This window comes from Petaurus breviceps, unplaced genomic scaffold (genome assembly GCF_028583685.1).
Source record: "Petaurus breviceps papuanus isolate PSGF00001 unplaced genomic scaffold, PetGlider_PUasm1.0 90730, whole genome shotgun sequence".
NCBI lineage: Eukaryota > Metazoa > Chordata > Mammalia > Diprotodontia > Petauridae > Petaurus > Petaurus breviceps.
Window position 1 is genome coordinate 12,105,862 of NW_027187324.1, and position 26,358 is coordinate 12,132,219.

At 35.6% G+C, this 26,358-nt stretch overlaps 1 protein-coding gene across 18 annotated transcripts in view; it reads left to right on the top strand.

Moving 5' to 3' along the window:
* The window catches only part of LMO7 (LIM domain 7), a 262,077-nt gene that overhangs the window by 198,303 nt on the left and 37,416 nt on the right, over positions 1-26,358 (top strand). For 10 of the 18 annotated variants that reach the window (XM_069066814.1, XM_069066823.1, XM_069066813.1 and 7 more), the window contains 11 exons: positions 1,402-1,600; positions 5,559-5,811; positions 6,255-6,458; positions 7,039-7,335; positions 7,682-7,879; positions 9,485-10,207; positions 11,323-11,352; positions 16,341-16,458; positions 18,656-18,798; positions 20,499-20,949; positions 21,626-21,925. In XM_069066814.1, coding sequence (XP_068922915.1) covers positions 1,402-1,600; positions 5,559-5,811; positions 6,255-6,458; positions 7,039-7,335; positions 7,682-7,879; positions 9,485-10,207; positions 11,323-11,352; positions 16,341-16,458; positions 18,656-18,798; positions 20,499-20,949; positions 21,626-21,925 — 2,916 coding nt within the window. The remainder of the gene's footprint in view (positions 1-1,401; positions 1,601-5,558; positions 5,812-6,254; positions 6,459-7,038; positions 7,336-7,681; positions 7,880-9,484; positions 10,208-11,322; positions 11,353-16,340; positions 16,459-18,655; positions 18,799-20,498; positions 20,950-21,625; positions 21,926-26,358) is intronic. The other 8 variants (XM_069066822.1, XM_069066829.1, XM_069066830.1 and 5 more) reach the window with 5 other exon arrangements.

Sequence of the window (26,358 nt, forward strand, 5' to 3'; positions counted from 1 at the left end):
GGGTGAAACGCACGTTGCGCTCTGAGCTGCATCCAATCAGAGCTGCAGCAGTGAGCGCGTCATCCTGTTCTTCCCCAGTGATTTGCTTATTGAATAAAGGTACATTTTTTTGTTCACATTTACCTGTTTATTAAAATTGCTGTCAATGTTCATTAAAATAAGACCTCCCCTGAAAATAAGCCCTCTGGTGTTTTTCTGTCCAAAAAAAATTAATAAGACAGTGTCTTATTATCGGGGAAACACGGTAGAGCATCAGTCTTGGAGTCAGGAGGACCTGAGTTCAAATCTGACCTCAGACACTTACTAGGTGTGTGACTTTGGGCAAGTCACTTAATCCCAATTGCCAATTGAATTGAATTAAAAATTCAAGCACCTAATGAATCTGAGGTGTTTCTGGCAGCATTTGCTCATGTTGCATCACATCATGCACCTTTGCTTCAGCCTTGCACGTACACTTTGCATGGAGCCAACTAACATTGCTTAAAGCTGAAAAGGGGTTGCAAGTGGAAAAAGTTGGTATAGACTAACCCCCTGGATTAAAATACTGCCTCAGAAACTTAAAGCTTTGTGATCTTGGGGAAGTCACTTAATCTGCTTGATGTCTTAGTTTCCCCATCTATAAGGTGAAGGTTTGGATTTGAGAATCTCTGTGGTCCTATCCTGCCCTAAATCAATAATCCCATCTGTCTTTTTTGGAGGGAGTCCCTTATCTTATTGTTAAAGAAACTTATATCCAGAGAGGTTAAATGATTTGCTCAAGGTCATAGAAGCAGTAATTATTTTTCCCCAGTCATTTCAGTTGTGTCTGACTCTCTGTGACCCCATTTGGGATTTTCTTGGCAAAGATACTGGAATGGTTTGCCATTTCCTTCTCCAGTTCATTTTACAGATGAGGAAACTGAGGCAAACAGTTAAGTTACTTGCCTAGAGTCCCACAGCTAATAAGTGTCTGAGGTCAGATTTGAACTCAGGTCCTCCCAACTTCAGACCTGGTGCTCTATCCATTGTACCACCTAGCTGCTATAGTAATAGAATTGTGATTTCAGTCAAGGTCCTCTGATTCTCTATACAGGTCTTTTACTACTAAACCAGACCTGCCTCTTACTTCAGTAACACTTTTATATCTTTTAAAATTACTTCCCCATCTTTCTTATTTTTAAACACTGATAGTTATTGGAGAGGCACTAACCATGTCCATGCAAACCAGAATCTGGTTTTAACACATTTTTTGACTTAAATGTCTAGAAAAATTTGTTGTAGGCCTCAAAGTGAAGGCCCAATATACCTATTGACTACAGCACCTTTTGAATGAAATATGCAATCAAAAATTATTAGTAATAACTAATTAAATTCCTGGAAGGTTAAAGTAATCCACTGTTAATTTAAAAATAAAATTTTTAGGCACTTGAAGACTCCAGCAGTCTGAAAAGGAGTGGCAGGGACAGTGGCTACGGAGATATTTGGTATACTGAACGTGGAGAATTTCTTAGTCCTTCAGCCTACCACAAAAGAGACGATTCCTTTGATAGCTTGGATTCTTTTGGGTCTAGATCATTCACAAGCTGTTCATCAGATTTAACTCTGAAAGGTGGCAGTGAAGGTAAGTAAATTTTTTTAAAAAAGTTGTCCAAATAATATGTTTTTCCCTGGATGAAAGAGTGTGTGTAGTTCTTAGAGGGGATATGACAGGGGAGACATGTTTTGGGACAAATCAAGGTAGAAAAATTTAGGGCCACTAAGCAGTTGTGTAATCATGTATCAATGTTTATATTTTTTTCCCTTTACTATTATTTTCCCCTTTTCTCTTCAAATCTGTTTCTGGAATTTTTAAAAAAGTTGATGGCATAAAATATGTATGCCACTTAAGATTCCTTAGACCATTACTTTATCTCTGCTACTATAGTGGGATGTCAATTATGTTTGTAAAAAAAAAAGCATTATTGATGCCTTCGTTTTATATGCTACTCATTTCTGAAAGTGCCCTCCTCCTCTCATACTCAGAGAAACTTCCCTTGTCAAAAAGAGAAAAAAAAATTATTTCAACAAAACCAACAACATATTGGCGTTTCCTATATACAACATTCTACATCTGTAACCCCAGTGTCTTTAAAGAAAGGAGTAGTGTTTTATCTCTTTTCTTATACCAAGTCATGTCAAGTATTTTATACTTTAAATCTCTGCAAGTTCCTGACTGACATTTATCCTGACTGCAGTTTCATGCAAGGAATATTCCTTCCTGGAAAATTCCTCTGGTTCCACCTTCTTCAACAGGAAACATCTACAAGATTGGAATTGTGAGTCAGGCTGTGACAGTAGGTTGTTTATCCTTTTGTTTAATTCATATCTAGATAAAAATTTATTCTTGAACTTTTGAATTCTTCAAAATAAACTCCCAAATAAAATAATATTCCCCTTTAAAGTAGACCCATGAGTTTTATCAGTATTTCTGGTTTTAGTGATGATCAGTTTATTCTCAAGGTATGTGATAATATATTTTCTTAATTCTCTGTAGTTTCATTATTCTTTTTATTTGAGATAATTTTTAATACACATTTCACTTGAGTGACTAGACCATTAATGGAGAAATAGTGATTGAAATTCTTACCTTACTTTGTTATGGAAATGTCCAAAGAACTTGAAACATAGAGAGAGAGGGGGAGCGGGGGAGGAGAAGGGGGAGGGAGAGAGAGAGAGAGAGAAAGAGAGAGGGAGAGGGTAGAGAGAGAGAGTGTGTGTGTGTGTAAACACATACACAAACATATAGATAGATAGTGTTAAGGAACCATAATGGGAAAATGAAAGAGAAATGTGTAGGAAAGCATAAACATCAGAAAATTTAAAATTAGTAGTAGGACAGTGCTGAATTCAAGCCTCAGCTTGAGGATTCATGTCCCCACAAAGGGCAATAATATCACTCTCCTGCTCAAAAATATTCAGTGACTCCTTGTTGCCACTGAATTGCTTAAAATTCTTATCTTGGCATACATGGTTATTTAAAATCGATTCCCTAGTAAGCTATATTTCTAGCTTTATTCCAGACCTCCTTTTTATGTGTGCTATATTCCAGTTACATTGTTTGGACTACTTTCTTCCCCTTTTTGTTCTCTCTTCTCCCATTTTTATACCTTTGTTTATTCTGTCTCCTCTAGAGTCTGCTTTCCTCTTTCTTCCCCACTTATTGAAATCTTTTCAATTCAGACTCAATTCAAACAACCATCTCTTAATAAAATCTTACTTTTCCTTTCCCTGATTATTCCTACATGACAGTTTTCATAACCTATATGTATTTTTTCCTCTGCATTTATCACTTTGTCTTCATTACTCTCCCTGTAAAATTGTGATCTTGAGGCAATAATTATTTTCCTGTTTGTATCCCCACTTACTAGCATTGTGCCAAAGACTTACTAGGCTCATAAATTTTTTTGGGGGGAGGGGATAATCAGTTGAATTGGAACTGTAGTTTTCTCCCATCCTGATGCTTTTTGGAGAAGAAATACTGAGTATTCATAGAATGATGGTGCTTAAGGCTTGGATATATAGCGAGTGAAATACAATGCGTTTCCTCTTTGGGGGATTCAGTAATATTTATTCTGATATTTATCAGATTAGCATCATAAATTGGTCATCATTAAGTACTTTCTTAATAGACTTACAAATAAAGTCAGTTTATTAATTTTTAATTGTTTTCTATAGTTTTTTTTGGTGGCTTTTCCATTACTGACAAGCATTTTTTGAATCAGGCAGTATGGTATAGATTAGTACATTTGGAGTTAAGCACGTTTGAGGCTCTCTACATCTGACTCCAGACTTATCTTTATGCCTTTATTTCATCCTGTTCACCTTCATATATTCTATGTCATAGACCTCTCCTATGTATGTGATGTGAAGTAATGGCCTTGTGAGCTTTCATTTCCTCATCAGTAAATGCAGATATTTGTACTAACTACCTTGAACACTGTGAATAGAAATGTGCCATTCACAAGTGAGTAGGGATTAAAAAAATTATTACCAAGTGTTTACTGTGTGGGCACAGTAACAATATGAGATACAAAATAACTCAAAATTTCACCTCTTGGAGTGAAGTGATTTAAGCTTTAGTTATAAATTTTCATTAAACAATATACTTTGACAAAAGTTCCTAGTGTGTAATGTTGTTGGAAAAAACACAAATACCAGACAAAGAAATTGAGGCACTCATACGTAGTATTAGCTATTTGCCAATTTAGTCACAACTCTAAAAAATGGATTCTTAATCTTCTTTGGTGTTATGGGCCTTTTTGGCAGTCTGGTGAAGAAAGCCCATGGATTCCTTGTCAGAATGTTTTAAATACATAAGATAAAATGCAAAAGATTTCAGATTATATTGGATTTATAAAACTATTTTAAAAAATCCCAAACAAAAGCAGATTAATGGATCTCAGGTGAGCAAAGACTGATGTAAGAACTTTCACCCCCTTTTTCTTCCTCTAGCAACTTGGTGGACCCTCTTTTTTCCATTACCGTAGGCATTTCGCTATTGGGTCTCTGCTCTCTCTGTTAGCTGCTATAGATGCCCTCTCACACTTGGGACAAAACCTTATCAGCTTAGATTAACCATGTTGCTTCCAAATTGCTGTGTTTTTCTTGCCAACCTTATCCTACCATTTCTGCCAGCATGGATTGCTGTGAGAGGATGCTGTTAAACAGTGCTGCTCATGATAAAGGGAAAAAACCATGAAGTGGGTAAATGTGGTAGTAAGAGAGGGGGAAGGAAGGGGAAGAGGTAATGTTAGTGGCAATAGTTGGCTGTTGGGCAAGTATATTCTCACTGGAAAATCAAACCCCTTTCCTTTTTGTCCCTCTCAAGCCTTCTTACTTTTTATTCTTGTCTCCTTTGGTCTCTAAAGATAGAAAATATATTTTGTGCTTATTTGAATAAGAAGAGTAAAAATGGATTCACTTAAAAAAATTTTGTGCAAATGATTTAGCATCATTATACAAAAGTTCCCAAAGCAATTTCTATTGCTACCAGTGGTGAATAACTTACACTTAGCCCACTGCTTCCATCTAGTCATTGATCCAAGATTTGCTGAGATTTGTCTGTATGTCTCTTCAACATAAACACGCATGCATACACTGACTAGATTTGCATTGCTTTAGTTAAAATTACTTAATTACCTGGGGGCTATTCTAGCACCTTATTTTAAAAAGGTATGACTTGATTATGACACAATTTGCCATGCAAAGTAGGTTTCTGGAAAACTGTGGGGTTAGGAAAATGAGGGGGAAGAGACTAGAAATAAAGATGGTTTGCCAAGAGATTAGCACTTTGTTTTCTGCACAGAATGTGGCACAGTGAAAGAATGTAATGCATGTAGCTCCAGTATGCAAAGCAAGTTCCACCTAATGGTTCTTATCACAACTTCATGACAAATTTCTAAAAATAATCTGAGCAGTTAGCATCAGCAGTGCTGAGTTTCCAAGGGAAAGACAGAGCAAGCAAGCTGTGTGGGTTTCAGTTAGATGCAAAATCTGGAGAGTAAAGCAAAAAAAAAAATTTTATGTGTGCTTCTTTTTAGGTTGTGAGAGTGACACAGATTCTGAACTCACATTCAAAATGCAGGATTATAACAAGGATGATATGTCCTATCGAAGGATATCAGCTGTTGAGCCCAAATCGGCTCTACCATTCAATCGTTTTTTACCTAACAAAAGTAGACAGCCAACCTATGTGCCTGCACCACTGAGGAAAAAAAGGCCAGACAAGAATGAGGATAATAGAAGAAGTTGGGCAAGTCCTGTGTACACTGAAGCTGATGGAACCTTCTCAAGGTACTGGTGTCGACTTTAAATATTTAATTTTCCAATTCAGTGTATTTAGTGATATTATTTTGATACAGTACTTAAGTATGGCAGAGAGAATAGATTTTGGATGTTCTTTGGTATTGTGTGTGTTAGCAGTCCCCCTCTCCCCTTTGATCTTATTTAATCATTCATATCTGAAAGGTTTCTTTCTTCTAATTTCGAATATCAGCATGTGATTGAAAGGTTCTGTTTTGAATGTATATCTTTGAGTTTACTGGCATACCTCTCAGTTTACCAGTCAGTTCTTAGGGGTTTTCATGTTCAGTGTTGTTTTCTTCAATTTCTTCCTATTTTGATTGACCTAAGTGGATATGAAAAAGAATCATTTTAACTTCCCATCAAATTAGCAGAGCAGGATGTGGTTTTTCAAATCCAGCTTCAAATCTGATGGTGATGTGTGACTATGACAGTGGTTCAGATTCAGAGAATGAACGAAGGTTTCCTGACATAATTTTGGATGACTTAGCCAACCGTAGATTCCGAGCGAAAAAGAGGCATGAGTACTCCTCGGCATCTAGACAGCTTTCCATCTTGAAAACCAGCCTGCCTAAGTCTTGTTCACAAAAGCTTTCTACAACTGATCCTTTAGCTACTGGATTCAAGGAACTGATGAGGTCAGAGAGATTTGTATTGAATTTCAATATCTACTGTGCTGTTAATTCATTTTAATACAGAAAGTAACACTCCCAAAGTGTCATTTGTTTCCCTTCCCTTACTCCCTTCTCTTCCTTCTTTCCTTCTTCCCTCTGCCCTTCCTGCCACCTCTCTTTCTCTACCTTTCTCTCCCTCCCTTCTTCCTTTCCTTTCTTTCTCTCTCCTTTCCTTCCTCTCCTCTTTCTTTCTCTCCCTCCTTTCTTTATCTCCTTCCTTCCATTCCCTCTGATCTTTCTTTTCTTCCTTCCTCTCTTCCTTTCTCCCTCCCTCCCTTCCTTCTTCCTTCCTTCCTTCCTTTCTTTCTCTTGTCACTAAATAATTGTTCTGAGCAGCTCCAGTGGTTCATTCAGTTATTCAGTGGTTGTGATAAAATGCATCCATAATGCCTTAACTTTGTTTTAGGGACTGCAGTGATGAAAGTGAGAACTAATTTGCTTCATTCACAGTGGCGTGAACTTTGTGAGCCAAAAAGCATGCCTTTTGTGTACTCCTTGTCAAAGTGCTCAGAAAGTATCCTAACTGGTTGGATGTTTTGAACAGTAAACAGAGGAGAAAATGGGACACTAAAGTGGAAAACAGGCCAACAATAAAAGAAACTTCAAACTCCTCTAGCTATTTGGAGGAGGAGGAAGAAGAGGAAGATCAAAAAGCAACGGGCATGCCAAACATTATAAAGGATGATCTATATGTGCGCAAGCTAAGTCCAGTGGTACCCACTGCAGGGAGTGACTTTGACAAGTTTCTCCCCAAAAGTTGGACTCCAGAAGATCTGAGTTGGAAAAGAATTAAAAAGACATCTTCTTACAAGCCATGGTATAAGGAGTTTCAGGGATTCAGGTTTGTCTTCATGCATGTTTCTGTGGAGCTTGTATACTTTGACTTGACTCATTTACTTTTGTGTCCATCTTTGCTCCACACAAAAAGATGTGGCAGGGAGGCAAGTTTCTGGCCAGGTCACATTAGCACTTTAAGCCTTTGAATTTGTTTTTGGGAGATATTAGATTTGAAAAGAAATATTTAATTGACAAATTTAAGAAATGCCTGCCTCCTGAAAAAAAAGAATTGTCTTCCATAAACAATTATGACTTTATACTATTTTCAGTAGTTCTATTTTTTTTTTATCTCTCTCTTCCTTCTTATTTTTCTTTTCCTTTCCCTTTCCTATGTCATGGCACAATAAAAGGAATTCAGACTCAGAAGATGAGAATTCAATCTGTGAACAAAAACCTGCCATTTTTAGTATGGCACAGAGAGCAGGGCAAGGTTTAGATGGGAATTGCCAAAGACGCTCAATCTTGATGAACCTTGCTACCAAACAATCACCCAAATCATGGAACAGAAATATGGAAAGGAGATTCAGTGATGCTTCTGATAGACCAAGGTTGATATGATTGCATGAGCCTGACCCATCTGAAGAGTGATCTAAGATTATCTACTTGCTTCTGCAGCTGCACTAACCCAAGCTGATGTGACAGTCTTGTTTTTACTGTACTGAAGCATGAGATACCATTCCTTAAATACATTCAGTATGAAAAATGATAAAAATGTCTTTTGGCAAGCTTCTGACCTTGACATTTATGTAGATTTAAAACAACAAACACCTGAATCCTCAATTTAAGCTATACCTATGGCATAGCAATTTAACTTGCATTTTAAAATATAGATATTTAGAAACTTTTACAGTTTTATAATTAAATGCATATACATCGGAGGCAAAATATTTTGCTAAACACTTTCTGTTCATTAAAAAAAAAACAGGCCCAAATATTTCCTTTTGCTTTTTTTTTTAATTAAAAACCTTTGATCCAGATCTGGAATTTTATAGATATAAGGAACTCCCTGTGGAAATAGCTTCCATCAACACAGATCAGCAACTCATTTGTAACTTGTAAGTTCCCAAGGCACCGAGAAATTAGAGTACTTGCTAGTGGCACATAGTGTGTATTAGAGGTAACTCTTGAACCTGGGAGTCCCTATTTCTAAAAAAAGCCTTTTATCTAATATACCAGGCCATCTTTCTATTATAATTTGAAAATATGTGGAAATGTTCAGTGGATAATTTTATAATCTCTTTTCTATGCTAATGATTAGGCATGTTAAAGATATTTTGGAATTCTACGCTTTCCTTGCAATTACATATTAGAGAATATGAGAACAAATACATTTTTTATTTAAAATCTTTCTCTTAAAATGTGGCCTTGTAATATTTATTATCATTATTATGTTATACTTGGAGAAGAAATGAGAGAGTTTATAAATAAGAAGAGAATGTATAGAAAAAGTTGAGTTCTACCCTGATGGGGAGTACAGAAGGAAGAGGAATGACACTGCATTGTTCTTCTGTGTCTGTGTATTTTTTTTTTAATTTTTTCACAAGCTGCAATATGCCTAGTAGACTAAATATATGTCTCCCAAATATGGTAGTTTCTCATTGTTGTTCCACCTTCTTATTAAATCAATTTAGGAAATATAGCACAGTTAAACAGCTCAGAATTTGAAAAATAGGAACTTGGTTAGGTTCATGACCCTGCTACTTACTACCTGTGTGACTTTAGGTGAGTTGCTTAAATTCTCTATGCCCCCACAGATACCTTACCTATGCAATGCAGACATTGGAGCAGACAGTTCAGCTGTAGATCTAGGATCCTTCTCCCTGGTTAGTAAAATCAGCTGGTATGAGGACAATATTTGATAAACTAAACCTATGTGTAACACTTGCTTTTCTACCAAGAAATCAGCCCAGTCCCATCCTTTGGCACTTCTGATTTCCTCCATTGGGCTCTTTTTAGTTATTTGAGTTAGTTTTCTATATTTTTTACACCAGATTGTGCAATAGAAAAGGTATGTTATGATAGGTTTCCCACCCTCTCTCTGCCTAAGCATCTAGAAATATTTACATATAAACACTGTTTAGTTTGTCTTTAATTTAGTTGCCTTTTAAAATAGTTTCTAAGATTCTACCTTCCTTTTCTTTTATATGCTTCAGTCAGTTTTTATTACTTCAGGCCTTACAAACATATTCTGATGACATCTTGTCTTCTGAAACAAAGACCAAAATTGATCCCACATCTGGTCCAAGGGTCATAACATGCCGAAGGAATGTCTTTTATGCCCCGGGCTACAGAAGAGATGATTCTGAGAATGGAGTATTGGATCCTGACTTAGAAAATGATGATTACTTTGTTAGGAAGACTGGGGCTTTCCATGCAAATCCTGCTGTTCTTCAGGCTTTCGAAGATTTTAGAAGATTCTCTGTACCAGATGATTTCATAGAGCGAGATATAATCCTGCAACAGAGAGAAGGTGAATCTGTGCTTCCAGATTTAGAAAAAGATGACATGATTGTTCGCAGAATTCCAACACAGAAGAAAGAGGTGCCTTTATCGGGAGCCCCAGATAAATACCATCCAATCCCCTTTCCAGAACCTTGGACTCTCCCACCAGAAATCCGAGCCAGATTTCTCTGTGTACTTGAAAGGACATCTTCATCAAAAGAAAGAAATAATAGCTGTAGAGTCTTAGTTCCATCCTCTTGTCAAAAGAAGGATGATATGTTGACTCGTAAGATTGAGTGTTGGAAACTAGGAACCACTGTGCCACCATCCATCAGTTTCACTCCTGGTCCATGCAGTGAAGAGGACTTAAAAAAATGGGAGGCTATCCGAGCAGCCAGCAAAGTTAGGCACAAGAAACGACAGATGGTTGAGAGGTCAGAGTGTGTTTCTGCAAGAATTGTTCCTTTATTTAGCTGATTGTCCTGTCTAATTCTTGTGAAAGAGGGCAACATTATGTGTTGCTAAACCATGCATGCCATGTGCAAATTTGAAAAAATTAGTTTTATTTTGCTTTGATAAAATTACTCTTGTTTGGCAGAAAAAAAATAGTGCAATGCCATATTTGTATCCCTTGTTCCCTTTTAAAACTACATAATTTCTTTCTTTAAATTTATCAGCTCAGGTCCCATTAAGAATGTATATTCTGAACTCCAAAAGTTATGAAACTTGTTACCTTAAGCAAAAGCACAATTCTTCATTATAACTGGAGATTCCATGGAAATAGTCAGCAGTTATTTTTATAAGCTCTTATTAATTATTGATGTCCAGGCATTTTGTAAACAATCTGGATATATTTTCTTTCAAATTATGTTAGGGAACTTGGGAGTGCATATAATGTTGATTTAGAACCTTTCCCCAAAAATATGGCATTGCAAATTTCATTTCTCTTAATTTTGGTTTTGTCTCAAATTTTCCTGAATTTCAGTTATTTGAAACATTTTTGCTTTTGATGTGAGGCTTAACAAGGTTAAATGCAAACTTTGATGGATGTAAAAATGCATGAATTTCATTAGTCTTCAGCTACCAAAATTCTTAGTGTCATCTGAACTTCATGTGTATATAACTACGGTCATTTTTGAAATTTATGTGTTAATTGGTTTGTATTTTTGGTGTTGAATTAGAGGTGGACAAATCAGATGAGATTTATTTGGATTAACTTAATTTATTAGAATGTACCTCAGTTGTATGTGATATTCAAAAGACCTACATATAAGACTTTTTTTTCTAAGGATTGATAATGTAGGTATAATTCAAGAGACTTAAAGGATTTTGCTTAAATTTCATCAGATTTTGAGAACATGTTATTTAAATAATGTTGGCTATGAATTCTATGATATGGGTAAATATACAAATAAAACTCTCTCACCATTTAATATTTGTCCATCTCTAGTTAGAATAATTTGTGCATAAAATTTTTCAACATTCAAGAACTAACACAACCAGAAAAAAATTAATGACACTTTTAACTTTTGGTTTTCTGGTTCCTTAGACTCTTTCAAAAGATTTCTGATGAGAATGGGTAAGTTTTCTGGGAAATAATAGAAACTTTTTCTATAGTGTTGGTCATTTTCTATAACTTGTGATGGATGATGCATGTTTATTAAGGCCTGGGCTAAACTGGGTTGCTGTGTGTCATGCATGAGGCTTTAAAATGTTATGTTTAGGAAAGTTTAGGAAATTTAGGAGCTATGTAAGTGGCAGAAATACTTAATCAAAAATGAAAACATGTCAAATGGTATTTTAATTACTAAATAACCAAAAGAACATGTGAAAACTTAAGTTTTAGTAATTTCCTAATGTCTTATTAAAATCCAAATTGTAGCCTCTTTTCTGAAAGAAATCTTATGTTTGAACAAGGAATGTCAACATTTATCTGTGTAGGCTCAATTCCTTTGGAGGTTAGATTACTTTAAAGGATATTATTATTCATTTTTAAAAAGCTGTCATTACCTCTGGCTTCCAGCTTAGATGGTGATCCCCTTGTCAGTGGTACATGCATTTAGAGATAATTTTCTCTTTTTTCTTTCTTTTTTGGAGGGCAATTGGGGTTAAGTGACTTGCCCAAGGTCACATGGCTAATTTTTTGTATTAAGGATCTGAGGCCAAATTTGAACTCGGGTCCTCCTGACTCCAGGGCCAGTGCTCTATTCACTGCGCCACTTAGCCTCCCTAGAGATAATTTTCTTGAATGGAAAGATAATTTTCTGATAATAATGATCGGTTACATACTGTTACAGTCTCCCTTATGGCTGATCACAGGAAATTTCAAGACTACTTACTTAAGGCAGGGGTGGGGAACCTGTGGCCTTAAGGCCACATGTGACCTTTTGAAAAGGCCAAGAGGATTTAGAAGAACATATGTGGCCTTAAGGCCTCAGGTTCCCCACCGCTGCCTTAAGGGGTAAACTCCATTCTTTATTTACTGTAGCCTGAAACTTTGAAAGAATTAACTTCATAACTAATTACTAAATATATTCAATAGCAATTTGTCCACAAAATAAATTTAATAAAATTTCTATGATTAAAAAAACCCAAAACTTCTTTAGACTTTTTTCCTACATTGTGACTATGAATCTGAATTAAGCTAAGTTATCAGAGTAATTCAGCTTACTCATGTAATTCACAAATACACTATACAAGGTAGTTATATTTAACTCATTTGAGTTTCTACAATTAATACTTAGAATAACCTATAAATATTTTTAAATGATAGCAAGGAAAGTGCAAAACCTGAAAAAAAAATTTTCCAGAGAGCTGTTAAAGTAATTTTTGATCCTTAATCTAAAATATCTTCTAAAAATGTTACATTTTTAACATTTTAATTCTTTGTGTCTTGTAACATGATCCCATTCCTTTAGGGTTCAGGAATCTTACGAAAGGTTACTTATTTCAGGTAAATTGAAAGCTATAGAAAATAGCTGAAAAGTTAATATTTCATAAATTAATATCCAGTTTCTAGGTATGAAAGGTAAAAGTGAGTCACTGGGCAGGTCCTTGATAGGCAAGAACTTCTCTGTCACCAGTTCAAAAAATGATTTTCAGAATATTCATTTTTATACTTCCTTGGCCATAAAAGAAACTCCACAAATCATATAATCATATTTAATCTTTCATGCTTTCAATTCACTGTGAAGAATTATTTTAACTTGTTTCAAGAACTTGCTTGAAACTCAACCTATTTAGAATTTAATATTTTCTTTCAAAACACTTTGTAATCTAAGGGAAGCCTTAATACTATAAGTTTCAGTTATGTTAGTAAAATAATTTATAAAAAAATGAACAATAGATGAGGACACATACTATCCACAAAACTATAATTATTCATGGCTTTTTGAATAGCTACCCTTTCTAATCTTTCAGTTTGGCCCAATTGCCTGAATAGAGCCATGACTGAAATTGAGGAATATGAATGCTGCAGTTCAGCATATTCATCTGCGATTATAATTAGTAGCATTAATGTTTTCTTTAATTTGTATTTCAAGATTCTGCCACTGAGAATATTTTTTTTAAATGCCCTTAATGCATCACAGTATCAAAGTGTTTGCAGGAATAAAAGCAGTATGCCCAGTTAATTGAGACTTCTGAATAATGAATGTCTAAGCAGAAAATGGAGAGTAAATACAATGAAGAGTGAATGTCTTAGTGGAGTCCCATGTATTTAAAATTTGCCAGTCTAAAAGATTTCAGAAAAATTACATATGGAATCACACAAGTACTTACAATAGTTTAAAAATTAATAATTAAAAATCCAAGTGTACACAGATCTCAAATAGAAATTAGATGGCGTTTAGGCTTTTAATGTAGGGCGAGCTCGCTTCATGTTTATGTGTTATTTTTCTGTACATAATGTTTTTAGTGAAGCTTGTAATACTTCAAAGTATTATGGCTCATTGTGCTGTCTTACTGCAAAGTAACTACTTATGGAAATGCCATTAATGTCTCTTTGGCAGGAGTTATGTTAAAGGGAAAGAAGTGCACTATACCTATCTAAGTCTTGGCTTTGTAATTTCTGGCTTGCTTTTGTTGAGCTGTTAACATTTGTCAATTTTTTGGCTTGTCTAGCAGGATGCATTGTGTGTGGGAGGTATTTCATATGTGCATGCTTTTATGTTGCATGGATTTTGGTGTGGTTTTATGAAATTCAAAAGCTAGTACTTATTTGATGGTTGTTGGCAGAAGTCTATAGTAATCAAAATTTGACATGAGTATAAGAGTTTACAGGAGTAATTTTATAGTATGAGATGAAACCATATAATCTGTTGCCAATATTAATAGGAAATAAAAACTAATTAAATGTAGTATTATAATTGAAAATAATCAACATCCATATATGTTCAACTAATATATTTTTAGCCAAAAGATTTTAACTAACTTAAGCACAAGATGAAAGCATGAGAGAAAACAACCCCTCCAAATAGAAATGAAATAGGTCTGAGCTGCATCTGGAGAGACTGGAGCATGGATGGGCAACTTTCCCATTTATAGTAGCTGCAGGTTCCTAATCTAGCCTTGTGGTTCTAGAGGTTGGAAGCCAAATCTTACAAATGAAAATTATTCATCTTTTTTCCTGACCTCCTTTTGTAGTAATTACAGAGCCACTGAATAATATTTGGCAAACTATATTGACATCTCAAGTTAGCTTAGCAGGAATGTGGTAAGAGGTCAGAAGCGAGGTATGATTTCAGATTCAGAACTGCACATAGGACCTGTTTCATCCATGGCTGACTCAAGTTGAAGGAGTGGATCCCCCAGTTAATGGTGTGAAATTCATTGAGTTTGTTGTAAAGGACTGACTTAGGGAACTTCTGACAATGTATTTTAGATCACTTTGGTCCTTTTTAACGTTCCTTATTTATAGCTTTGAATCTAGGAGCTTCATGGAATTTTATTTAGAAATAATATACATTCTCAGCTAATCAAAAGAGCACTATTATCCTTTTCCTTGGAGAACTTGGTATCTGGATTATCTTGAGTAGCAGTCTAGTAGTAGTAGTGGATAGGTAAAGATATTACTGGGAGAGGAAGAAATTGAGATTTTTTTTTTAGGATTCTTGAGTTCATAATCTCTGCCTTCTTATTTATGTTTTTTCTCTTTCTGCGGCCTAAAGCTTTATTACGTAGGCTTCCCATCTACTCTAGTGGAGGCCCACTAGAAGCTAGGGCCATCCTAGTACAGTGACTTGACCCAGTAAGTGACTTGACTCAGGCTGACCCAGGATAAATTCTGGACTCGTCAGATTCCCTGAGACACTTTTCAAGTGCTTCCCTGCTTCCAGTACATTTTCCATCGCAGTCAAGTCGGGTGTCACTGGCTTCTCTACTGTTTCTCCAGTGAGAAATGCCCATCTCCCCACTCTGGCCTTTTCATTGGCTGTTCCCTATGCTTTGAATTATCTCCTTTCCCTTCTCTACTTCCTGGTTTCCCTTTTCAAACCCCAGCTAAAATTGTACCTTCTACCACAAGCCCTATCTCAAGCCTTTTCTGACCCTCCTTTCTTAATTCAAGTACTTTTCTTTCTGTTGATTATTTCCAACTTGTCCCACATATAATTTCTGTTCATATAGTTAAAGTTTGCACATTGTCTCCTCCTGTGCACTCCTCGAGAACAGAGAATGTGTTTTCTTTTTTATTCCTCGAGAACAGAGATTGCCTCTGTTTTTTTTTTTTGTCTCCCCAGAACTTAGTGTAGTTCGAGGCACAGAGTAGGTACTTCATAAATGTTTATTGACTGACTAAAGAGAGGGAAAACATGCACACACTTATAGTAGAAAATGTAGCATGATCCATTCCAAAGGAGAGGTACAAAGTGTTATGGGAATGGAGAGTTAGGAAGAAATCACTCATGTTAGAGAAGAGTTCAGTTATCACTGAAACCAAGTGTGTTAAGGTTCATGTAGCGATCAGTTGTGTCAAAAACTTACGAGTGGTCAAAGATTAAGAAAAAGACATTTAAAAAATCAATGGGGACTGTGGAGAAATAATTTTCAATAGAGTGATGAGGGTGGTCCTGCACTCACAAAGAGTAGCTTGTTTTTTTTTTCCACCCAGAGTCATGTAAAATTTGAGGAGATATCAAATAACAATTTTAAATATTCATATGACTAAAATGTGAGTCTAAGCTTTAAAAAAATAACTGTGGAGGTGAGGGAAACAGGGATGTAGTTATGATGTGACTGTAACTATATTTAATACTTTCATTTAAATTATTTAGTCTAGTTACATAAATAATTTGGTCACTGACATTTTGAATGTTGAACTCTAGACTTAATTTTCAGTGTAAACTCAGCACTTTTTAGCAACATTTCACATTTGTTAGGATCTAGTTTCCTGTTTTTTAGGAAAACACCACTAACACTTATATAATAGTATTAAAAATTATCTTCATTAAATTCCAAAGTGCTACAATAGAAATTTAGATGGAACCTCTAGGTACATATCCAGTCTTCTGCTTTTTATTAGATTTAATAATGTGTAAATTTTGGTAATCCCAGATCTATTTCTTGCAGGAGCAAATCCTTGAGTGATATTACCGCAGAGGATGTGCCTAATTTGCGTCAACTGCGCTATGAAGAAATGCAAAAAATAAAATCACAATTGCAAGAACAAGACCAGCAGTGGCAGGATGTAAGTATTCCCAAAAATTGGGGGAGGGGATGATGAGGCATGTCATAGGTCTATGCATTTACATGACATTTAAAATTCTTTTCCTACACACTTCCTAAAACGAGTCTGTAGTCAATAACTATTACCCTTCCTTTGCATCACAGTCTTGTTTCATGGTTAGTTTGCTAGTAATTCTCTTGTAAGATTTTGAGATATTTTTGACTCTATATCTTAATATTGATTATGAGAATGGTTCTTTTCTCATAATATTCTTAAAAATGTAATCTCTTTAAGTGTAAGAGTGTATGTATGTGTGTATGCGGGGTTATGGTAAACTATTTCTTAGCAGGAAGGAAAGTTAAGGTTCAAAAGATAGTTGTTGGTTGGGATACACATGCTAACTACACTCATAGAAGAAAATTATCTTACTCATTGTCTGTATACAGAATAATACTGGTTTGCATTTATATAGCTCTTTGCAATTTTAGATGAGGTTTACATATATTAGCAGAAGACTCAGGGCAAAGTGTTGGAGGTCACTGAAACATCTGTTATAAAGAGATACTATAGGAGAGGTTCAAGAAGTCAGGAAGTTCAAAGACTTGAGCCGGCAAATCAAAATGTAAAAGTTTTAGAAATTCAAAGAAATGATATGTCAGCAGTTACTGAAATAGTCGATCTTGGGGGGGAGTTACAACTGAGATTTTGAAAAGGAGAATCACTGAGAACTGAAGGTTTAGAGGAATGTCACTGGGTGACAATAGATGGACTATTTGAATATGGCAAAGCTTAGTTCGGTATTAGGATGCAAAGCATGGAACAGTAGCCAAATGGTCAACTGATTCGTTTCTTAGGATGGGGGAGACCTGATCATGTGTTAAACTGGGCTTTAATGGAGCCATAGAAAAGAGTGCTTTAATAGTAGAAGTGTCTGCATTTTCCACACTGCTTCTAAACACTACCTGTTCTCTACCTTTTAAGTTCTCTGTTTCATTGAAGACAAAAAACTTCACTGTGAAGAAACAGTGACTTGGCTTTACTTTTCCTAAATATGTGGTAAATTGTCAGCATGGAGCCTAGATAAAAAATAACCTGATACAGGAGCATTCCTATAAAGTGTTAAGCCAAATTAAAACTCAAGTGTACTTCCCTAAATGTCTACTGATGTATCCCATTTTATTCTTATTAAAAAAATGGAAATATTTCATTCTGATGTGACACTGGCAGTTTGGGGTCAAGGACTGGAATAATTGCTTGGTTTTAGTATACACAGGCCTCATGTTGAGTGCCCTTTCTTCACTCCTAGAGGCTGGGTTGATTGTACGATAAGGTGCCTAACCCAGTTTGGTATGCAGAATGTGCAGAGGCTTGTTTTTGCCATTATTCAATGTGGAAAATCTCCAGAAGATCAATTCATTTGTTGAGTCCTTCGCAGAATATTTGAAGTCCCTACAGTAAAAGCTAAAATAGCTTCCTTGGACCATCAAAGATCAAACTGGATAAGAACGCCTTGGGAATGATCGGTGAAAATGGCCCCACGTTCTTGGGGACTATAATATATTAATCTGTTGTAAGACCCTTTAGGACCCTGTCATATTTGCATGTCCTCTGCAGTATTTACCTTCTTAAGGGTGATACATCATCACTTAATTATTAAAGTTACTATTAATTGTTTTTTTTTTTAAAGCAATTAGGGTTAAGTAACTTGCTCAAGGTTACATGGCCAGTTATTTCTGGGTGTGGTGCTAAGTATCAGAGCCTGGATTCGATCCCAGGTCATCCCGACTCTGGGGCTGGTGCTTACTAATTGGGTTTTAATATTAAAGCATTTATTGGATTTAATTTTTCCAAAAGTGTTAAGTAACTTGAAAGTTCATTAGTGTTTCTGAGTCAATATCTAGTTTATAGTAACTTAGTGTTCTTTGTGAAATGGGCAGTAGACAAATTAGTTATCTAGAAAACAAAATATGGGATCTAGTTATTAGGTCAGATTTGGGAGGGAAGGAGAGAGACAGAGAGAGAGACAGAGAGAGAGAGAAAGTGGAAATCAAGCCTTGCTACAGAAATGCTAGGTATATAAAAGAAAATAAGGGCACCTTGGCATCTAGTTTGAATAAATAGTTCCAGCTGGGTAATGGGATACTCTGGTGCTCTCTAATTGGTAGACAGAAGTGTATAGAAAGTCAGGTATACCTGTTCTAATGTGATTTTGTGTTAGGACCTTGCAAAATGGAAAAATCGTCGAAAAAGTTATACTTCAGATCTGCAAAAGAAAAAGGAAGAGAGGGAAGAAATTGAAAAGCAGTCTCTTGAGAGGTCTCAAAGGAGCTCAAAAACATTTGGAGAAATTCTCCAGGACAGGTAAGAAAGCTGGCTTGCATTTGTATTTGTAAATGTCCCCGTTTTGAGCTGATGAGACTTAATGGATTCTAGTAGTTGCATTTCATAGAAGCTAATGTTAGAAATGAATGTTTTGTTTCCTTTCCTTTCCTTTTCTTTTTTCTTCCAGCTTGACATAGCTGTTGTTTAGAAACCATTGACTGGCAGGTTAATCATATGTAAACCTGTACTCTGAAATGCAGTGAAAATATTCAGGGTTTTGTTCTAAGTGAAAAAAAAACAAACAAACAAAAAAGCCTAAATGGGATGTAGTAAATAGTTCTATGGCTTTATAAAAGCATTTCGTGTTTAAAATAGGTATCAATTTTAACTGATATGTTCTTTTGTCATTTCACACTAAGAATGAGCTGATGAAAACTGCTAATGTGAAAATATGCTTGTTTTTCTTTTGTTAAATAATTTTACAAATTTTATTAAAATGACTTGTGTGCATATCTGATGAAAGGCACATTCAATCTTCCTTTCAGTTTGAATAATGTGAAATTTTCCCTTAAAAATAAAAAGATATTATAACCTGAACTATGATTTTGTGTGTTGCAAAAGATCACAGAAAAGGACATGTGAACTTTTCCTCTGTGCAATTACTATATGAAACCCTATGACACTTCCTTGCCAAAGAGAAAGCAAATATGCCTTAACAATAATGTATAAAAGGAAATAGTCTAGTGAAATTCAACAACACTCTCTTTGTGCTGTGGAAGCCAGCTATAACCATAGTTCCATTCCTTTCATTGGTGTAGGCTGAACATGAAAGTTCTGTGCTTATAAGAGTGAGCATTTTATATTTAAATTAACCCCTTTATGAATGTAAAATACAAATGTGAATCAGTCATTTCTAGTAGAGTTTTACAGAGTTGGATGAAATTAGATAACTAAGTTTAAACTGAGAGAGGTCTTTAAAACTCTGTGTGGTTCTTTCATTGTTTTTCCTTCATAAAGAATAAAAATTTTTTAAAAAGCTCAACATTTTTGCTTAAAACTTGTTTTTAGCCAAAGTGATATGTTAATATTAAGTGCTGTGTGTGTATATTTGTGTGTATGTGGATATGTGTGCGCATATATAGCATATATATACATATGCATAAGTTTTAAAAGAGAACTTAGATCACAGTCTCTTACTATAGTACAGTTTCTTTCCTTTAGAATGGATGGGGTGGGTAAATTGTTAGATTTCTAGGAAATAAAGTCGAAGGAAGCTGCAGAGTGACTAACCAGCCACTTTAAAGTGTACATAATTGTTAATCAGTTTTATCTTGAGTCTTGAAAGGAAAATTCCAAGTATTTCCCTCTTTTCTCCCCTCCTTTCTTTTCTTAATTAGTGTGAATTATTGTTTGTTTACTATTTTGTGTGTTAGCTATCTGAATAAGAACGGTAACTCTATCCTTTGTACCAGTGTTTGACTGTAATTTCACCAGTTCATAGAACTATTAGAAAGAACTTGCATAAGAGGTAAAAGAGCTGGGTTTGAATTCCATTTCCTATATTTGCTAGCTCTGTGGCTCTCATCTGGACCCTTGGCCTCCCTTACCCTCATGTTCCTCACCTTTAACCTGAGTATAATATTTGCACTGTCTTCCTCACAGAATTGTTGTGAAGGAAAATGCCTCTTGTAAATCTAAAGGTAAAATATAAATGTGAGGTGGTATTCTTTTCTTTAAAGGGAAATTAGAAACCAAGAATCCAACAGTCATCAGCAGAAAACATTTGATCCTGAGAGAATGTATTCTTCTAATGATGAGATATTCAATGAAACAAAGGAATCTCTTGCACCAACTTTGGCAAGAGAAGGTTACCTGAAAGAAGGAAGAGAGAAGGAAGTGACTTATGGTACAGAGAGTGGTAAAGAAAATTCTTCAAGTCTTCCGAAGATGGAGGATTATGGAACAGCTGAAATTCAGGTTCTTTCTCAAAGCCTGACAGAGAAACAGAGCTCAGCCCCAGCTTTGTCTTCTAACCATTCACTGAGTACACAAATGGGAACTGCTCGGGTTTCAGCATCTCTACCCAGAAGTTACCAGAAAACTGATACATCTAGGTTAACATCGGTGGTTACACCAAGACCTTTTGGTTCCCAGTCAAGAGGGATCTCATCACTTCCCAGATCTTATACGGTAAAAACTCTTCTGGGTTCCTCGTTAGTCTCTCTTGAATAATAAGATGTTGGGAGTACTTTTGCAAATAGATTTAAATTACCTGTAGTTGATCTCCATAGAAGAGCCAAATCAAGTAAAAGTTTTTTACCTGGAGATTTATCTGAAATTCAGTATTTAAAATAGAAATATACTATAAAGGATACAGATGGAGAACCTCCTGGGCTTAGTCATTTGAAAATGACTATTTGAAAGTGGGCTGAAGCATTTTTGAGCAGGTTTGTGTAGAGCAATGCCTGAGGGGGATAAAATGACTTTAAGACTTTTGAACCTGAATATCCTAGGGTTTTGTGGCATGGATCTGAATGAATGAATACTACATGCTTATTTTGGAAGATTAGATTAAACATTTTTTTCCTAAATTTTTCCACTTGTTGTTGATAGATAATACTAAATAGGTTATTGGATATTCATATGTGTTTGCATATATTGCTTATGTGTTGTCTCACTGAGAGGGTAAACAGCAACAGATATATGGGAGGGAACAGTAGCTTCGGAGAGTCTATGTGCACAAACTGATAGACAGTATAGAGGCTTCTTAACATTTTAAAGAAGACAAAATATAATAAAGAAGAAAAGGGAGGAAAAAAAACAAACCAAATGACCCTGTCAAAATGGTGTGATTCTCTCAATTTAGATGGATGATGCTTGGAAGTACAATGGTGATGTGGAAGTCACTAAAAACATTCAAGTAAGTGGCTCTTTCTCAAAATCAGATGACAGCCAGCTTCACTCAAGCTCAGCCTTGAAAAGTGTTGAAGAGGAAGCAAAAGAAAGAGAGAAGGCAGCATCACCTGCTACACCCTTGTATTTGCCCATTTCCCAGGAACCTGGTGCTTTTCCTAAATCAGAACAGCCTTTAACATCAGACTCTTTATCAGTTTCTGAGTCTTTAGAAGGGAGAAATTCTTCATCACCTGAGCCTTCAAAGACAAAGGTAAGTTTGAATAACCTATAATTATTCTTAGCAATTCAGAAATACTAAGCTAGGATGGGAAACACCCATTATGAAAATCTGGAAGCACCATATTCAGGTCTTCAAATTGTGGTCATTCAGAGAATGGTAGCGTATATGACTTTGAGTGAGTAGTGGGAAAAGGAAACTTTGTAAAGAGTACTTGGGAAGAATAGAGGTTGCATGGACCAATCTCCATGGTTCCCTGGGATTTTCTGTCTACCTGCTGCAGTAGTTTTTTGTTTCTTACTTGTCTAAATGTGATGATTCAGTGGATCATATTGGAGTTTCTTGCAGTATCTCTAAGGTATATTTGGGTTGAAACCTCTTCTTCATGAAGAGAGCTTGAGAGAGCTATGTTTTCAGGGATATTGGGAAACATTTTATGGTAGGCATTAGCCTTTCCGTTCCACCTTGTTTGCTCCTGCTGAATCTGGTAATTTATCTGGAACTGTGCTCCACTGTTCATAATCCTTTCCTTAATGGGAATATGTAAACTAATTGTGAAAATACAAATTGTTGGGCGGCTAGGTGGCACAGTGAATAGAGCACGGGCCCTGGAGTCAGGAGGACCTGAGTTCAAATGTGACCTCGGACACGTAACACAAGAAAAAACTAGCCATGTGACCTTGGGCAAGTCACTTAACCCCAATTGCCCTCCAAAAAACAAAACAAAAAAAAAAAGGAAAATACAAATTGTTAGCCCTAACATACTTAATTCCCAAATAATCAACAAATTTATTAAAAAATACTAAAACTAACAGCACTGCTGATGGAGCATGCATAATTTTTTTCTCTGCAAACACTAGAATACACCAAACAGGACAATTTATGTGATTATTAGTTAATGAGCTCTCTCATTTATAGGTAATGAATATATGTTGAATAAAGGACTTTTTAGCTGTTAATGGCTTTCTCCTCTGTCTTCTTTTCCCTCCCTCTGTCTCTTTGTCCCTCTTCTTTCCCTCTCTGTATCTCTTTATCATTACCTACCTCTCTTTCTGTTTTCCTTCCTCTCTGTCCTTTTCCCCTATATTTCTCCTTCTTCTTTGTCTCTCTTTCCATCCCTTCCTTTTCTCTCCCCTCACCTCTCCTCTGTTTTTCCTTCTCTCTCTTTTCCCTCTCTTCATTTTTTCTTCTCTCCTTTTGTCCCTCTTTCTTTTCTTTCTCTTCTCCTCCTTTTCTGCCTCTTGCACACAAAGAAAATTAGCAGCCAACAAAATACCACAAGATAAGCTGATAACTTCACTGATGTTAGGCATTAAGCAGTACTTTGTAGTTCTATTGGATTTATCTTGTATTTTTGTGCTAGGTTTTGTTTTTGTTTTTTGTGTTCAGGATAGAAGGAAGAACATTGAACACTGAACCCTAACCTAGAATGGATTGGTGAGGGAGGTTACTTAAAATAACTAAACAGTCTATATCTATATATAAAATATTCCTAGCATTTTTTTTTGTAAAAACAATTTAAAACTTCAGATTGTTAAAATCATAAAGCATGGATTATTTTATTACATTGTCTCTAAACTAGGCAATATTTTACTAGGGTCAGAGAATTCTTGACAAATGAGAAAGAAAATTCCAATACTTTGGAAAAACAAATAAGAGGTTGCAATATAATAATAATGAAAGTGAAAGATCTTTGGTTTATATGACCACTGATGAGTAAGCTTATCTTGAACCTGTTTGGTGTCCTGTGTTTGTTATATAAGTACTGTCCTGTAAGTGGTAGATAGTATCTACTTAAGGATGGCAACAGATGAGGTGACCTTGAAGGTTCGAGAGTGAATGTATTTTGGATTTTGGAGATTATGGGAATTTATTTTATCTGTCCAGTAAGGGTTTCATCTTTAGTTAATATAGCTGCTTCTTTGTCATTGAACTTGAAATAAAAAGCCACTGAACAAAATAATTTTGTATTCAATAAATGGAACCAAAGAAACTCTCTATAAATAATTCCATGTGCTCATTTTTTGTGTATTTGTGTTAATATTTCAATTATGAGGAATCACTTATCTTTAGATATTACATGAAAGGCATTGTGCTTGGTGGTTTTGGTAGTTAGATGCAATTAATGTATGAAACTTGGTCCTTTCCCTTGAGAAGTTTGCAGTCCATATAGGAAGATTAGGTATACAAAGATAAAGAACCATTCAGAACCACAGAGAGCAGCCTGTAATCAGTTGACCAACAAGCATTTATTAAGTTCTTACTATGTGTCAGATACTGTGCTAAGTACAGGAGATGTAAAGAAAAATGAAAATTAGCCCTTCTTTAGATTACTATGGGGGAACCCACGTGTAAAAATATAAGTGAATACATAATTCAGAAAGAGTGCCTACAAGCTAACTTTAGAGGGGAAGGCACTAATAGCTGGTGGGACTGGAAAAAGCCTATTCCCAGAGTCAGCAGGTGAGCTGATTATGTTCCTCAGTCTTTAAGTATAAGGCAGTAAAGGGTAAGGTTGAGAGAGATTTGCATTTTCTGAAAGTTTTCCTGGAAACAAGAGGATATGAACTAGAATTTCCTTGAAGAATATGTAGGCTTTCTAGTACCAGGGAATGCAATGGACAGTATTTCAGGTAGATCAAATATAATACCGGGAAAGAAGAATCATTCAAATCCTCTCATAGTAAAGTTTTAAACTTTAATAGCTTAAAATTATACTGAGAATTTTGGGACACCCATTATGGACCTATCTTATCTAATATTCTCACTTGTATAACCAATTCTCCCTGTAAATTGAGGTGGCAGAGCGAATAGAGAGCTGGGAATGGAGTCAGGAAGACCTGAATTCAAATCTAGCCTTAGATACTTATTTGGCTTTGTGACCCCCTGGGCAAGTCATTCAACTTCTGCCTGCCTCAGTTTCTTCAACTTTAAAATAAAGATAATAATAGCACTTGTCTCCCAGGGTTGTTGTGAGGATCAAATGAAATTATATTTGTAAAGTTGTTTAGCATGGTACCTAGTGTATAGTAGGGACTCAGTAAATGATTATTCTCTTCTCCATTAATTTTTTTTTCATGAAAAAGAAGATGGAAAGGAGAGAGCATAGAAAGGAACTTTTACCCTTACTTATTACTCATTGTTGCTGGCCATAAAAACCCTTATAAGTACTTAATTATGGGACAAGAAAGTAACTTGGGACTGGTCTCTGTTCTGCAGTGTAGCTAGAGAAGGAGAAGAAATGCTTGCAAAAACAATAAATAGTAGAATTGGAAGGAAGCAGGTGAGTAACTCCACTGGGATTGGGTGCCAGCCTGGAATCAAGAAGTACACCTAAGGTTTATACTTCATTAAGATCTGGGTTCAAGTTCGGTTGTGGATACTTACTTTTTCTGTGATCCTGGGCAAGTTAAAGTAAACTCTCTGAGTCTTTTTCCTCACTTGCAAAATGGAGATTAAAAATACCTGTAGTACTTATTTTGTAGTGTTATCATGAGTTTCAAATGGGATGACATCTATGCCAAATGCCTTGTTAATCTTAAGACAATGTATAAATGTCAATTGTGATTTGTTGTTACTATTTAATTCTCATCTTTATGTTCAATGGAAGTTGTTGATGTTGTTGACCATTGAACCACTCTTTTCACCCTGCCCCCACCTTATCCTGTCCTACCAGTTCCCTGCTTCCAGGCCATGAAACCCACCATTTGTAGCTAGTTATTTTCGCTGGTCTAGTCAGAGAACCAAAGAATTTCAAAGTTGGAAGGGATATTCGCTGCCATCTAATTCTATCTATATTCCACCCCACCTGTCCCCCATATCCTCCACTATAACACACCTACTATGTGCTTGTCCAGCTTTTGTTTGGAGACCTCCTATCAGGGGGAAAACACTATCTCCCATGGTGGCCCATTTATACCTGATGGTTAGCTTCCATAATTTTATTAGTAAAGTACTTTAGTGTCAAATGTACTTTTGAGTTTTGGATTGGGAACTAGGCACTGTTAATATGGTTTCTACCACCATTTTTCACATTAGAATTTGGAACACAGAGACAAACAACTGATTTTCAAACATATTTATGAACACAATACCTTACCAAGTTTTATCTTTATGTAATGTTTATAGATGCCTTTTTCCCTATTGGCAATAATCAGTTATGGAAGTACAAAATGCTGAAGCTAAAAGCAACCTGAGAATCCATTTAGTCTTGCCCCCTCATTTTATAGATAGAGAAGGAAGCTCAGAAAAGAACTGATTGATGTTCAGACATAATAATTAAGGTGCTAATTATTGTTATACTGAAATACATTGAAATGGTGTTGGGGGAAAAGCATATTTTTGAGATTTCTCAGGCTTGAGCATGCCAAAATATATGGCTGTAAAGGCATTTTGCAAAGATGTTATCTTCAAATTCCTAATTTCTAGGTAATTTCATTTCACATATTTGCCTTCTTCAGTGTTCT